Source organism: Miniopterus schreibersii, assembly GCF_964146895.1.
Source record: "Miniopterus schreibersii genome assembly, chromosome: 6".
Taxonomy (NCBI): domain Eukaryota; kingdom Metazoa; phylum Chordata; class Mammalia; order Chiroptera; family Miniopteridae; genus Miniopterus; species Miniopterus schreibersii.
In genome coordinates, this window is record NC_138107.1 from 29,911,540 (window position 1) to 29,925,412 (window position 13,873).

Genomic DNA, 13,873 nt, shown 5'->3' on the forward strand with positions numbered 1-13,873 from the left:
AGAGAAGACTTAAGTGGGAGATGGTTGTTAATTCCTAAGTTTTATTCAGAAACTTAATGGTATTTTATTTCAAGGATCATATGTGCTTTTCATGAGTTCTAATTTGCTTAAATTAGTAAACTCAGCTATCATTTGTGATGATTTCTATCTAGAATGTATTCAAAATACTTTATCAATATTATATAGCTTTCCTTATACTTTTTGCAAATTCTAAATCTTTAGATACTTTCAACAATAAAGATAAATTAAAAAAATACATCTTGAAAGCCAAAATATGATGCCATATCTTAAACTAATCGGTAAACTGATTTTTTTCCTAGGATTATTTATTCTGGACAATACTCCTGATTATGTTGTGATATAATTTTGAGGGCAGCTACCTACAACAATGTATATGCCTTAAATACTGTAGAGGTGGTAATAAGATATCTAAAGGATTGATACCTGAACAGTAACAATATAACACACTTTGGAATGCCATGGTCTTAGAGCACCAAGTAGCTTGAAATCTGTTCGTGAAATCTATTTGAATGGCACTCATGATTTAATGTGGAAAATAGAAAACAAGATGCATAGAGGAGTAACATTTATTTATCAGCTGTATCATGAATATTATTTTTAGGCAATCAGATATGACACTTTAAAATTCCACATTGCTCTAGAGATCCAAAGGCACAGACACAGTGATTTATTATGTTTTTAAAAAGTGACAATAGGGAATATTGATTCTGGATGATTTTTAATCAATTTAACACTATTATACACTAGAGAAAAAAATTCCACAAACATTCCCTCACAAAGCCAGTAGTTTTATATTTACAGTATTATAGCAATTTTAAATGTTAATCTATGATACAATAATGTTACTTGAGAAAACATAAAAAATATAGTTTTTTAAATAGTCATGCTCCCATTTTTGATGAAAGCTATACAGTTCATCTTAATGCAGTTTAACACTTTAAAAATGCATGAGATATTGCAGTCAGCTTTGGAAAATCTTTAAGACTGAAGGCTGTCAGATGGAATAGGGCTCATCATCACTTATGTCCGAATCATCTTCATCAACTCCTTCAATCACTGATTTCTTCCCTTTACAACAGGACACAATTAATCCAATCAAGAATACCTGTAAATTTAAGTAAACTATGTTACTTCTCTACTCTTGTCATTCAGATAATAATAAAATGTGATGGCATTACTGTGATACAAATGGATCATGAAGGATCAAGCATCCCTGGGATACCCATACTTACCCCAAGGAAGGCCCAGTTACCAAAATAGTAGGCAGCACTGAAGAACCAGAACTTGTGAAGGAATAGATACGTCTGGGTGACAGTACACTGATCTATAAAAGCAAATAGAAAACTATCATGAGATAATTTGTCTCTTGATATGGACTATTAATACTGTATCTAAAAAGTTACTAAACAAAACTAATCCCAAAGTCAGTCAGTAAATAAATATTAGAGAGAGGACTGAAATCTAGGTTTGTCACCAAAGCCACTCTTTCAATTCCCTACTATAGTTTAAATTACCAACTAATATGATGTATTTTTAAAAATGAATGCCACCAATGTAATCCTAGCTCTTAAGTATTAAAAAAAAAAAATTATATTGGCTAGTTCAATTTATTTTAGATAGAAAAAAACATTTTAACCAGGAGTGTTAGGCATGTTCTAAAACAAAACAGATAGAAGTTTTCCTGATGAACATTAAAAAAAAATGAACAAAGTAATCAGATGTGGTTGGTATTAAGCTCCACTTTTCTAAGAATCCAATTTTCAGGACATCCCAAACTTAAGAGATTCTTTGAGCTGTTTTTTTTTGTGTGTGTTTTCCCCCCTAAGAATGCTATTGAAAAGATGGCTGTGCCTGGCTGGCATGGCTCAGCGGTTGAGCATCGACCAAGGATCCAGGAGATCCTGGTTCGATTCCCAGTCAGGGCACATGCACAGGTTTCGGGCTTGATCCCGGGCAGGGGGTGTGCAGGAGGCAGCTGATTGATGACTCTCTCATCATTGATGTTTCTATCTCTCTCTCCTTCTCCCTTCCTATTAAAAAAAAAAAAAAAAGATGGCTGCTGCTTCTAAAAAAAATAATAAAATCATTATATACTGATATGCTTACTATTTGAACTTTAGATACCATTATAGCTTGAATTAAAAATAAATTATATTCTTTTCTCTTTCCAAAAAATTGACCTCTTAAAAGGAAAGTGGCAGACTGGTTATTTGATATTTGATATAGTGGTTTTATCTAAATACATTATTTCTACTAGGTTACAAAGTCCTCTATATTTCTTGACATATATCCAGTAAATAATGTCTAAGAAAATACTTGTTTATTAAAACCATAATGTAACTGATTGAAAATTATATATGCTGCAGTTAATATAGAAGTCCAACCTCACTAATTTCAGAGGGCCTTTATTCATTACAGAAGAAAATCTTATCTTACAAGACAACTTCTTTTCAGTCTATTAAGTACAAAAGAGATTATGATTTCTGCATATTTTTATCCAAAATGGACAGTGACAAAAAATTGTACATGCTATTAGGAGACCAATGTCACATCCTGTTGCTGATTAAGAAAATGTACTATGGATTTCTAATTTTATGAACTCGCTTCTCAGCTTCAATAAATAAGTGCTATTTTCTCTTAAAATATAACATTGCGCTGGGGATTCTGTAGTCCAGTTTATTACACAAGGGTTCTAAAACACTTTATTTTTTGGCTGTCTCATGGTTTTCTGAAAAGTAGCATTTAGTTTATATTTTATCAAAATACAAGACCTGTTTTGTCAAGTTTTAGATGTTATGTAAATATTTAGATACCCTAACTCTTATCTATTCTAATCCCTTCCACTGTACTTCAACATGTACTTCCATTGCTCACTCTAAGCTATACAAAGCAGCCTCTTTCTGGCAGGAAAACGAGCAGTTTCTTAGAGAAGCAACCTCCTCCTTTCACAAGCAAGGATCAAGGATCCAATGCTGACCCACTGATGCCCCAAGAACCTCCTTGGTATTCTTCTCTTTTCAACAGAAAAGTGCAGAATGAATATTCGAAGCTCCCTAAGGAAAACCAAAAAGACTTCATGCAGCAGTAGCTGAACAAATGTTTCCCTCCACTCTATAGTTACAGGATGATCACTTTACACTTGGCACTGGGAGTTCAGTCCAGTGGTGGAGACTCCCAGACAGGGCATTCCTGAGTCACTTACCACTCTCACAATGTTCTATTCTCACCTCTAGTATAGAACTTTCTTCACAGTAGTATGTCACTTCAAGTTTTTCAATTATAAACCCCTGAGTATCCAAAGAACTTATCGGGGTACCCAGCATTTGTATTCAATGATTACTGAAGTAAACCAAATTTTTAAAAAGGGATATTTTATTTAAAAATCATATTGCTAGCCCAGCTAGTGTTGCTCAGTGGTTGAGTGTTGAACCATGAACCTGGAGGTCACTTTGTTCATTTTTTTTTAATGGTCAGAGCACATGCTCGGGTTGGGGGTCTGATCCCCAGTAGGGGGTGTGCAGGAGGCAGATGATTGATGATTTTCTCTTACCATTAATGTTTCTATCTCTCTCTCCCCCTCTCTCTTCCTCTCTCTGAAATCAATAAAAACATATTTAAAAAATAAAAAATATATATTGCTAACTAATACATTTTCTAATTTTTCTGACTAAAATCTGACAAGATTCCAAGGGTATCAAAACAAGACACTTGAATACGTTTTGAAAATGAAAGTATAAAGTGTCCAGCACGGTAAAGGAAGAGCCCAGACTCTGGTCTCTGACACACTTGGTGTCAAACATCATTTGGCCACTTCTCTGCAATGTGATGTTTGTGGCAAACCTAAACCATTGAAACTGTGCTTGTAAAATGGGGATATCACCATATTTCCTTGCAGTCATTCTAAAGACCAAATGAGGTAGTTATCCTTTGGTAAACACAGAGGATTGGTTCCAGGATCCCCATGGACACCAAAATCTGGAATGCTCAAGACCCTTATATAAAGTGACATAGTATTTGCATATGCCCTATATTTGCACACAGCTACGGCAAGGTGCCTACATATCATGTCATTCATATGGATTCAGCATAGTGCTCAGTGTGTGGCAAATTCAAGTTTTGATTTTCAGAGCTTTCTGAGATTTTTTTTTCAAATATTTTTGATCTGCAGATGGTTGAATCCATGGATGTTAAACCGCAAATAAGGAAGGCTTACTATATATCAAAATCCCCATGTAAGCGACAGTTAACATTAATTTTCTTCTTTTTTCCTTTCAAGGTATAACTAAACCCATGATAAAGAACAGAGTTCTCAAGAGCTGCTCAATTGGTAGCAAGAAAAACAGCTAATCTTAAGATTTTAAAAGTATATGTCCAATAGTAGTACAAAAAATAATTGCTTAGGTACCAGTATCATGACTATTCTGTACATGTTCATTATTTTTCTTTCTCTATAGTCAAAACAGATACAAATGTGTATAATTTAGTAACAGATGACCTGCTAAATAGTTATATGCCTTTGAATAAAAATAACCAATGTTTCAAAAATGAAGATAGGCTGGGGCTTATGCAAAAATGCCTGCTCGCAATTATTCTAAAATCAAGAACTGCATCTTCCATTGCTTAAGTATTAGATGAGCTCTACTATATAAGTATAAACTTGTTTGAAAAAAGTCCCTCAGCTTTCTCAACATTGCTAACACTCTAAACTTTAAAAACAGAAGTTTTATTACTCATTTCCATACTTAAAGATACTTTGCGAGTCAGAGCTTAACTGAATTAGAAATTTCAGGGCCAGAAAGGGATTACAAGACAGAGACTTGGCAGAAGCAAGTAAAATCAAATCATTTCCCCAGAGGTCTAATAAACCATTCAGTGACATTTTAAATTGGCTTATAGCCATCAATTATTTTGCCCACCACAAAAAAAAAAAATCTTAAAGATTTTTTCTATCATGTTGTTTTTCTATCACGTTTACCATTTTTAAAGGTTGCAGATTTGATACAAGCCTTCTAAAATGAGATTAAAAGGGGAAATCATTGTTTGTATTCTGCTTTGAGTTGGAAAAAATGACACTAGACCACAAATCCACACACACAATGTGTATGTAACAGCTCTTTACAGTTATCTTTATATGTACATATATTTATATTTATATTTAGTGGCACATGTTTATAGAAGAATTTGGTTAATAAGCCCCATGCATATATTTTATATTCCATGGATAATTCCACACTGAATAAATAAAAGGCGTCCCTCTTTACCATCTGTTTTCTTCCAGCTGCTCACCTGAATCACACATATCTAGAAGTTCTATAGATGTCTTTCTATAATTATCTAAACAAAATTATAAATGAATATTTTGAACTTTGATGTTCAAAGTAAATTTAAGTTGCTGGATGTTTCATCTAGTGACTGTATTCTAAAATCAGAAGCGTTCAGCAGACTTCTGACTGCTGTTCCACAAAAGAACATATAAAAGCTCCAATTAAACTGAAGAGTACATGTTAACAATGAAAAACTAAAAATGGGGCCCAGCTAAAAATTTTCTAATGACAAGGGGCCATTACCCCTCCCCCGCAAAAATTTAAGAGCCTAAAAAGTGCATCCTGAGTATATGAATAAAATCAAGAGTTTGAATCCTGCTACTACCACACTTCCTCCACTCTTCTCACTTATCACCAAACCAGATAAGTAAGTAACAGTGCAATTAAACCATTATTTTTCAAGTAATAGTAGCCTTTATAAGCACACATGATAAATTTTATATTATATATTTCATTTTTATTTTTGAACTACTTGTATGTCTTTGCTGATGTATGCTGACTGACACTGAGATAATTTTAGTTATTAAGTAGGATAAATACACCTTCTACTTTAAATATATATTTTTAAAACAGTATTTAGTGTTGATTTAAGTCACAATTAAGTCATCATCATATTATATCTTCACCTGAAATCAACTTAGAATTAATTACACTCTGCATTTGTGCTTTATTTATAAAAGGAATCCTTATATTGCATATGTGCATACAGAGAGCGCACATTTTCGAAAACTCATGTACCATGGCAAATAGATTTTAAAGCCTATATTTTGTTTGACTAGTGACAAACTGGCAGAAGAGATTAGGCTATTTAGAATGCCAATTCATTTCTCATGGTTGTCCATGATTATGCTAACTTTGGTTTCTGATTAGGGTATTGCTAATATTGAGTATTTATAATGACATATAAATCTTAACTGTATACTGGCTAAACAACTTGGACTTTATTGTGACATGATTAGAAATGATTTATCAATTTGTTTTAAGAAAAGGAATTACATGAGTGGAGTATAGAGTGACAGTGAGAATTGAGTGTAAGAGGTTCACCAAGTCAGGAGACAAAGTGAAAACATGAGCTGTCGGAATAAAAAGGAAGGTTGGGTCTGAGAGGTATTTGGAAGTAAAATCCCAGTTAATCACTGTTCTACTGCCAAATGAATTTATAGCATATGAAATATAAACACATAAAAAAATTTGAGAAACTAGCAACATACATCCGAATAAGGAGGGTAAGAAAAAATTAACATATGTAATAAAAATCAAAGTTGTATATTTATCTTAAAATTTAACAAATGGCATACAATTAAATCAATGTTTTGTTAAATCTCACTGGAGAAGCTGGGTAAAACGAAATAATTAGTGAACATCAAAAATCATAGAAATTCTAAAGGAACTATATATTGTATAAATACAGAAACTGTATCAGGCCAATAAAGAGCACATGCCAAATTTTTTTGCACTCAAGAATGAGTTTTATAGTGATTATGTTTAAGACATAGTATAATTTGTGGTAAGCTCTGAATACATTTAAATTTAAGATGTTTCTAAGGTGCTAAAATATGTATTGCTCTTTTAAGAAAGAATGCTCCTGATTACATTTATATTATTAATTGGCCATATAAAACTTATAAAAGGGGGTTAACAAAGGTACGCATTAGCACCTAACCTTTAGAAACAATCACAAAGTGGACAATACTCTAAAGCCAAGATTGCGAGTTCAATCTCAAGTCAGGGCACACACAAGAAGCAAACAATAAATGTATAAATAAGTGGAACAACAAATCACTGTTTTGATCTGTTTCTCTCTCTCTCTAAAAATCAATAAATTGAGTTAAAAAAAGAAACAATCACAAACTGAATCAGTGAACTCTAAATTAATGAGATTATTTATTAGTCTGAATTGTTCCAGGATAGTCAAATTAACAAACAATTGTTTCCTGCTACTTTATCGTTTTTATAAAACAACAGTAGTTTAAGGGGTATAGTAGAAAATATTAAAGTTAGAGACAGAAAATTGAGATTTAGTTCTTGAGTCCGCCACTTATATACTGTGAGCTTCTGGCACGAGTCATTTAATTTCTAAGTATCAGTGTCTTTGTAAGTGACACTGAAATAATACCTCCTTGTGGTGGACAATGACAGGATAGACCAGCCTTCTGAGAATTAAATTTAGGGGCAAATCTACATGTGATTTTAAAAAAGGAAAGATGGATGTTTTAAGAGTTAGCAACCTTAAGCAAGACTATAAATAAGTGGCTGAGAAATTTCACAAAATTACCTAGGTTGACTTTGGTGTGGCCTCCACAGAACTTAGAAATCTTACACCTAATTAACTTTACTATATTGTCTTAGTTGAACTTTTATCAACACAATCAAAATGTAACTTAGCAAAAGAACTTTGACACCAAGTGACTTTCTAGATCTCAAGGAAAAATCAGGAAAAATGATGCTCTGATTAATACTCAATTTTCCAGTTTGCATGGCAACCTCACTGAAAAACAGAAACAATATATCAGCTATCTCAGCTGAGGATTCCAGCCAGTATCAATGAGGCCCTCTTTCTGACTCCATCCTACCTAGAAACTATGTGACTATAAAATTGGCTTTCCATATATATTTTTTTCACTAACACTGAGCCTCTAGTTTCTTTAATAGCTATATTTCCTGTGGTAAATTAATAAACAACCATCTGGCTAATATATTAGTCTCTTCTCTGTTCAGTTATCTGAAGCCAAATACAGATGCTGGAGACAGGTATGGTAGCATTCTTAGATAATAATTACATGTCTTCACTCTAACTTCAATATGCCTCTACCCATTTGATGGACAGAATTAAATCAAATGAGGCTATCCACACAAACTTTTTATTTGTCTAGTAACATACTATAAATTTATAGTACTTAATCATGAAAAAAGTATTTTAACCCGTTGAAAACAAAGCTTTCTGGTTCAAGATGACAGAATGATCACAGGCATTTATTTCTTATCCTTCCCAGGACTCATTAAAATTATAAAATTTATTTATAGAAATAAAGCCAGCAGCAACCTTTAAACACCAAAGAGAATGGGAGGAAGGCCATCAGGTGATGAAAGATTTCAACATCAACCTGGAAGATGGAAAGCCACATTTAAAAGGTCTCCTGTAAAACAGCTGGCTTCCCTCCCATTTATTTTAAAATATACTTTAAACATCAAAAAAAATCCCAGTCACAAAGTTCCCAATGATAAATCTTCCTAGTTCCTAATACTTAAATACAAATTAACATAAATACGAATCATTAGCTCTATACAGAAAACCATCAGCATGAGGGGCAAAGAACATGATAAACAGAATTGTTCCAAGATAAACAGAATTGTAATGTTGCTTATAGAAAACCATCAAGAGTGTTTAGTATCTTCAGGTATTGAAGAAGATATTACATCCATAAAATGAGGATGCTTGAAGAATAATCAGAACAATAAAGTACTTGAGGAAAGTAAGATGTTATAGGAAATTTTAAAAAACAGGCTATAGTTTGAAGATAAAGCTTCATACATAACCAAGAATCTAGAACAAAATGGTAGGTGGAAAATGTGAATATGAGAGGAGACAGATGATCAGCTGAAGATATCCAGCAACTAATCACCAACAGCTCCCCAAAAGGAAAATGGAGAAAAGAGAAACTGTAAGATAACTTCAAAAGCAGAAATAAGACTGGCATTAGATTTCTCACCAGTTAAAAATGAAAGACAGATGAAGCAATGCCTTTAAAGTTTTAAAAGAAAGGATTTCTTAGGCAGAATTCTAGGCACAAACTATCCATCAATTTTAAGGACAAACTACTCTTCAGATACACAAGGATTTTCCGATATATATTTCATGCAAGCATTTGTTTTTATTTTTAACTCTAGCCAAACTAGGGGCTTGGTAGAAGAAATCAAGAAAGAAGATATGGTTTATAATGTATCAGAAGCCCAATGAACAGAAATTATAAGAAAGCAGAATTAGAAAGCAATTGATCCAAACAAAAAATGAAGTCACTAGGTACTTAAAAGGAAGTGCAATGAGTTTCGTGCAATAGATAAAGTGAGCAAAAAGCTACAAACTATTACATATATTAATATCTTATGATATTTTAAAAACATTTTTTCAAAAAGAGAAAGCCACAAACGAAAAAAACATGGTTCAATTCTACGAATGTGGATGGAGACAGAAAAATATATTTATTTTCTTACCTGAAAAAGCTTACATTCCTATAAAAGAGTAGGGGAGAGGTAAGCTATATAACTATTAGTTAACACAGAGTAAGGTAACATCATAAGAAGTATAAAAAAGAGACTGCAAACCTGTTTGGAGGTTCAGGTTTGAAATAAACCTTGTAAGATGATCAGGATTCTGATTGATGAAAATGGGAGAAATGGAGTAGAAATTGGCTGTGACATTTTGAGAACAAATAGTTCAAAAGCAAAGGTTCAGAAAATGTATGACAAAAAGCTAGAAATTTGTAGGATGGATTAAACAGCGGCAATCCTTCAATCCTAGATTGAATTAATCAGATGATTACTTAAGAGGAGCACTTAAGGTTTCTATTGGAGAAATGGCATTATCAGAGTACTTTAGAACAGTGGTTTCGACACTGTGCTTCCCAGCCCAGAACCATCAGGAAATTCTAGAGTCCCAACTCGGATAAAAAATTTTGCAATCTATGCCTTCCAAGTGACTCTGATGCATTAGACAGTTTGATAACCACTGTTTCATAACTATTAAGCTAAAAGCACCACGTAGTATGGATTAGGGTGGAGCACTAGTTAAAAGGTACAGCAATTCATGTGAGTTGTAATTCATATGAGATGTGAGGGTCACTGTGGCAACAGACTGTCTGCATCCCTTAGACAATCATTAGGTGTGAAGAAAGAGTGAAGAAAGACAAAGGTGCTTTGAAGAAAACTATTAGTAAGAGAAGCGAAGTCAGTAAGTATATTCCAAAGCCATTATCTAATAGTTCGTGCTGTCTTCCCCAAGAACTATGCATTTTAAACATTTTTATATACACATTACCAAAATAAGGCAAGGCACTATATATTACTTTCATGGGACAGGTTAGCCATAGAAGGCTAACAGGCTAACACCTTTATTTTGCTTTGGTCCTAACACTACATACCACATATTACAACTACACATGCGCTTTCGGCCATAATGGAAACCTAATGAGAAAATGTGCAAGGACCAATGGTGGGGCTGAGAAGTTATTAGGTTACCTTATTAGTTCTCAATTTATGAAGAAATACCAAGAACAAACAGGCTCAAAGTATTTAAAAAAAAAAAAAAAGTATAACCTTAATAGCTGCAAATGCCGCAAACAGATTTTAAAGACAATTATTCTAGATATTATCAAAAGTTGAATATAAAATATTAAGCAACATTTTCTAATTAAGACTCCAAAACACACAGACATCACCCTTAATCTCTCTTACATCCTATTCTAGACTCCTCAGTGCATCCTACTGGCTCTACTTTCAAAATATATCCAGAATCTGACCACTTCTTGCCATTTCCACCCCTACCTTAAGCTCTCCCTTGTATTACTGCAAAAGCCTCTGGTCAACTTGCTTTTGCCCTTGGTTTATTATGGTCTGTCTCAGGGATTGGCAAGCTATAACCCAAAAGGGTAAATTTAGCCCAATACTTGTTTTTTCTAAGTTTTACTGGACCACCGCCACAGCCACCCACAACGTATTGTCTGTGGCAGCTTTTGTGTTGCAATGGCGAAGTGCAACAGGGAGGGAGACTACTGTATGCTCCACAAAAAAGAAAATATTTACTATCTGGTCTTTCAGTAAAAGTTTGCCACCCTCTGGTCTCTATACAACACAGTAGTCAAAGGGATCCCCTGAGAACACAAGTCACTTCATGACCACAAATTTCCAGACACTTTCCACCTGAAAGTAAGAGCTGAAGTTCTTAAACCTGATTGCTTACTGTTCCTTCACCTCCTCCAGCACGCTCCCACTCTGCACTCGCTGTTCCTTCAATCGGGAATGCTTTTCTCTAGATATTTGCCCTTCCTCCTTACTTCCTTCAGGTCGTTTTGCTCAAATATAGCCTCTCAGTAAGAATTTCCTCTCTATACTACTTAAAATTTCAAACCATCCCTCCTCTGGGTAACACTTACCCTCCTTTGGCACTTTGTTTTTCTCCCTAACACCACCTGACATATTTATTTGTCTCCTACTACATAAACTCCATGGGGAAAGGAATATTTGTTTTGTTCACTGTTGTATCACTAGTACCTAGAATAGTGCCTGACACAGAGTAGACATCAAAAAACATTTGTTAAATGAGAAAGCACAGGAATAATAGATAAGTGAATGATCATATGAACTCCTAGAAATTAAAGACATTTATAAGTTAATCTCAGGATGTCAAAACTATAATTCTTAGTATTACTAAAAAAGATGTCAATATCTTCTAAAAGTGCTTGACTGCAATAGCCATTAATGTATTCCTCAAATAAACAGAGTAACTTTCTAAATGAGACTATCAAAATGATCACAATTCTAACGGAGTTGATCTATCCCCATCTTATGGACTAAATCTAACTATCCTTAACTTTCCCATCCCTACCCCCAAATCTGCATCCTGTAAAACAAAAAGGCCATATAGTACTTTTTAAAGGCCACTGCCCCATGTTCTTGAGTTTGAAGGAAAGGATGATGTATATTCTCCTGAATTGGATCTTCTTGTTTCAAAATTGTAGAAAGCTAAAATTAATTATTAGCTTCACTTACTATGGGATAGGAGGTGTTAAATTGATAGTCCATATTTAATCTGACTTGTAAACAAACACAGTCAGAGTCCAGCACCATTTTCATTTCGAATTATATTTATGGACCATCCACTTGGGCCACAGCACAAGTGGATGAACAAATACTGTCACCACAAAGTACCAGTGTCCCTTTTCAACTTCAACCCTGAAGGCTTAGTTTCTAATGAAATCCCTTGACCAGCTTCATTTTCAGCCTGTTAAAACTGGCTTTCATTTTATTTTATTTATTTTTTTGGCTTTTATTTTAGAAAGCTGTTGGGTTGGGGGTAGGGGGCTGGGTGAGGGTGTAGAGGGGTTGAGCAAAAACAAAAAAGAGAAAAATTTATGGACACAGACAACAGTGTGGTGATTGCCAGGGTGGGGTAGGGGTAAGGGGAGGTAGAGGAGGGTATGGGGGGAATACATGTGATGGATGGAAACCTGACTTGGGGTGGTGAACACACAATGCAGTGTTCAGATGATGTGTTATAGAACTGTGCACCTGAAACCTTTATAATTTTGTTAACCAGTGTCACCTCAATAAATTCAATAAAAAGTAAAAAAGTAAAAAAATTGAAAAGTACAAGTAACCTGAAAAAAAGGGAACATTTTATTTATTTATGTATAAATCAAACATCAAGTGTCAACTATTATATTAACTCTTTTAATAGCACTGGTTTTAAACAGAAGTAAGCCTCTCCTACAAAACATGTTTCTCTTTTTTTTTTCTTTTGTCCTTTCTGCTTAGAGGCCAAAGTATGGGTGGGAGAGTAAAAAATTAACGTGAATCCATGGATAGTAATATTGTAAGTGCTTGATTGGTATTGCTTATTTACATAGACTTCAAAATAAAATTTCCTTGGAAGCTCAGAAATTCAGGTAGAAACATTCCATATTCTAGGAAAAAGATAGTATCAAGAATTTAAGAATTAATTTTTTTCAAAGTCTCAGTAACTACCTCCCACTCCTACTTTTCAACAAACTGAAAGGAAAAACATCCTCTCTAAAATCAGTATCTACTTAGCAGATGCATGCTACCATCTTGTCTCTCATTGTTTTCTTTTTTTTAAAAAATAATACTTTATTAAATTTATTAGGGTGACAGTGGTTAATATGAACATATAGGTTTCAGGTGTGGGTTTCTATGTTGTAAGACCTGTATATCGCTCTGTGTGCTCACCACCCAAGGTTATATCTCCTCCTGTCACCATATATTAAGACGCCCTTCACCCCCCACCATGCTGCTGTCTGTGTCTACAAGTTTCATATATCCCACATATGAGTAAAATCCTTTAAAAGGATTAACAGTGTTTTTTCTTTAATTATAAAATAAAAGCTATTAACAACAACAAAAAATAGAGTAATTATTTATCTTTACTCCAAATTTCATTTCTCTGACGTATAGTCAGATTTTCAGACTGTTTATGCACAAAAGCATAAAAAGATAATAAACCCACTCTTCTACCTACCATCATATGGCATATGAATATATATTTTTTTATGTTAAAAAATATAAAGCTATATCCTTACATTGTATGTAGTGTTATTTCAAATATCCTCAATGATTGATAAATGCCCAGTTGTTTCTTTGGGTTTCCTATTTCTAACCTAACCATGGTGGGACTTGGACACTGGTTAGCTATTAAAGGAGCAAGAAAATGTGACCGTGACTTCAAGATTTCCATCTGAGTAAGTAGGTGAGGGCACTGACAAAGAACAGAGCAACTCCTCCCGCCCCATAGCATG

General features: G+C 33.9%; 1 protein-coding gene across 2 annotated transcripts in view; it reads right to left on the reverse strand.

The window, feature by feature from the left end:
* Positions 1 to 571: 571 nt before the first annotated feature.
* Positions 572 to 13,873, reverse strand: part of LMBRD1 (LMBR1 domain containing 1) — a 133,365-nt gene continuing 120,063 nt past the window's right edge. For both annotated transcript variants that reach the window (XM_081140025.1, XM_081140026.1), the window contains exons 15-16: positions 1,254 to 1,345; positions 572 to 1,126 (exon numbers count right to left, since the gene is read on the reverse strand). In XM_081140025.1, coding sequence (XP_080996151.1) covers positions 1,016 to 1,126; positions 1,254 to 1,345 — 203 coding nt within the window. In that variant the 3' untranslated portion in view covers positions 572 to 1,015. The remainder of the gene's footprint in view (positions 1,127 to 1,253; positions 1,346 to 13,873) is intronic.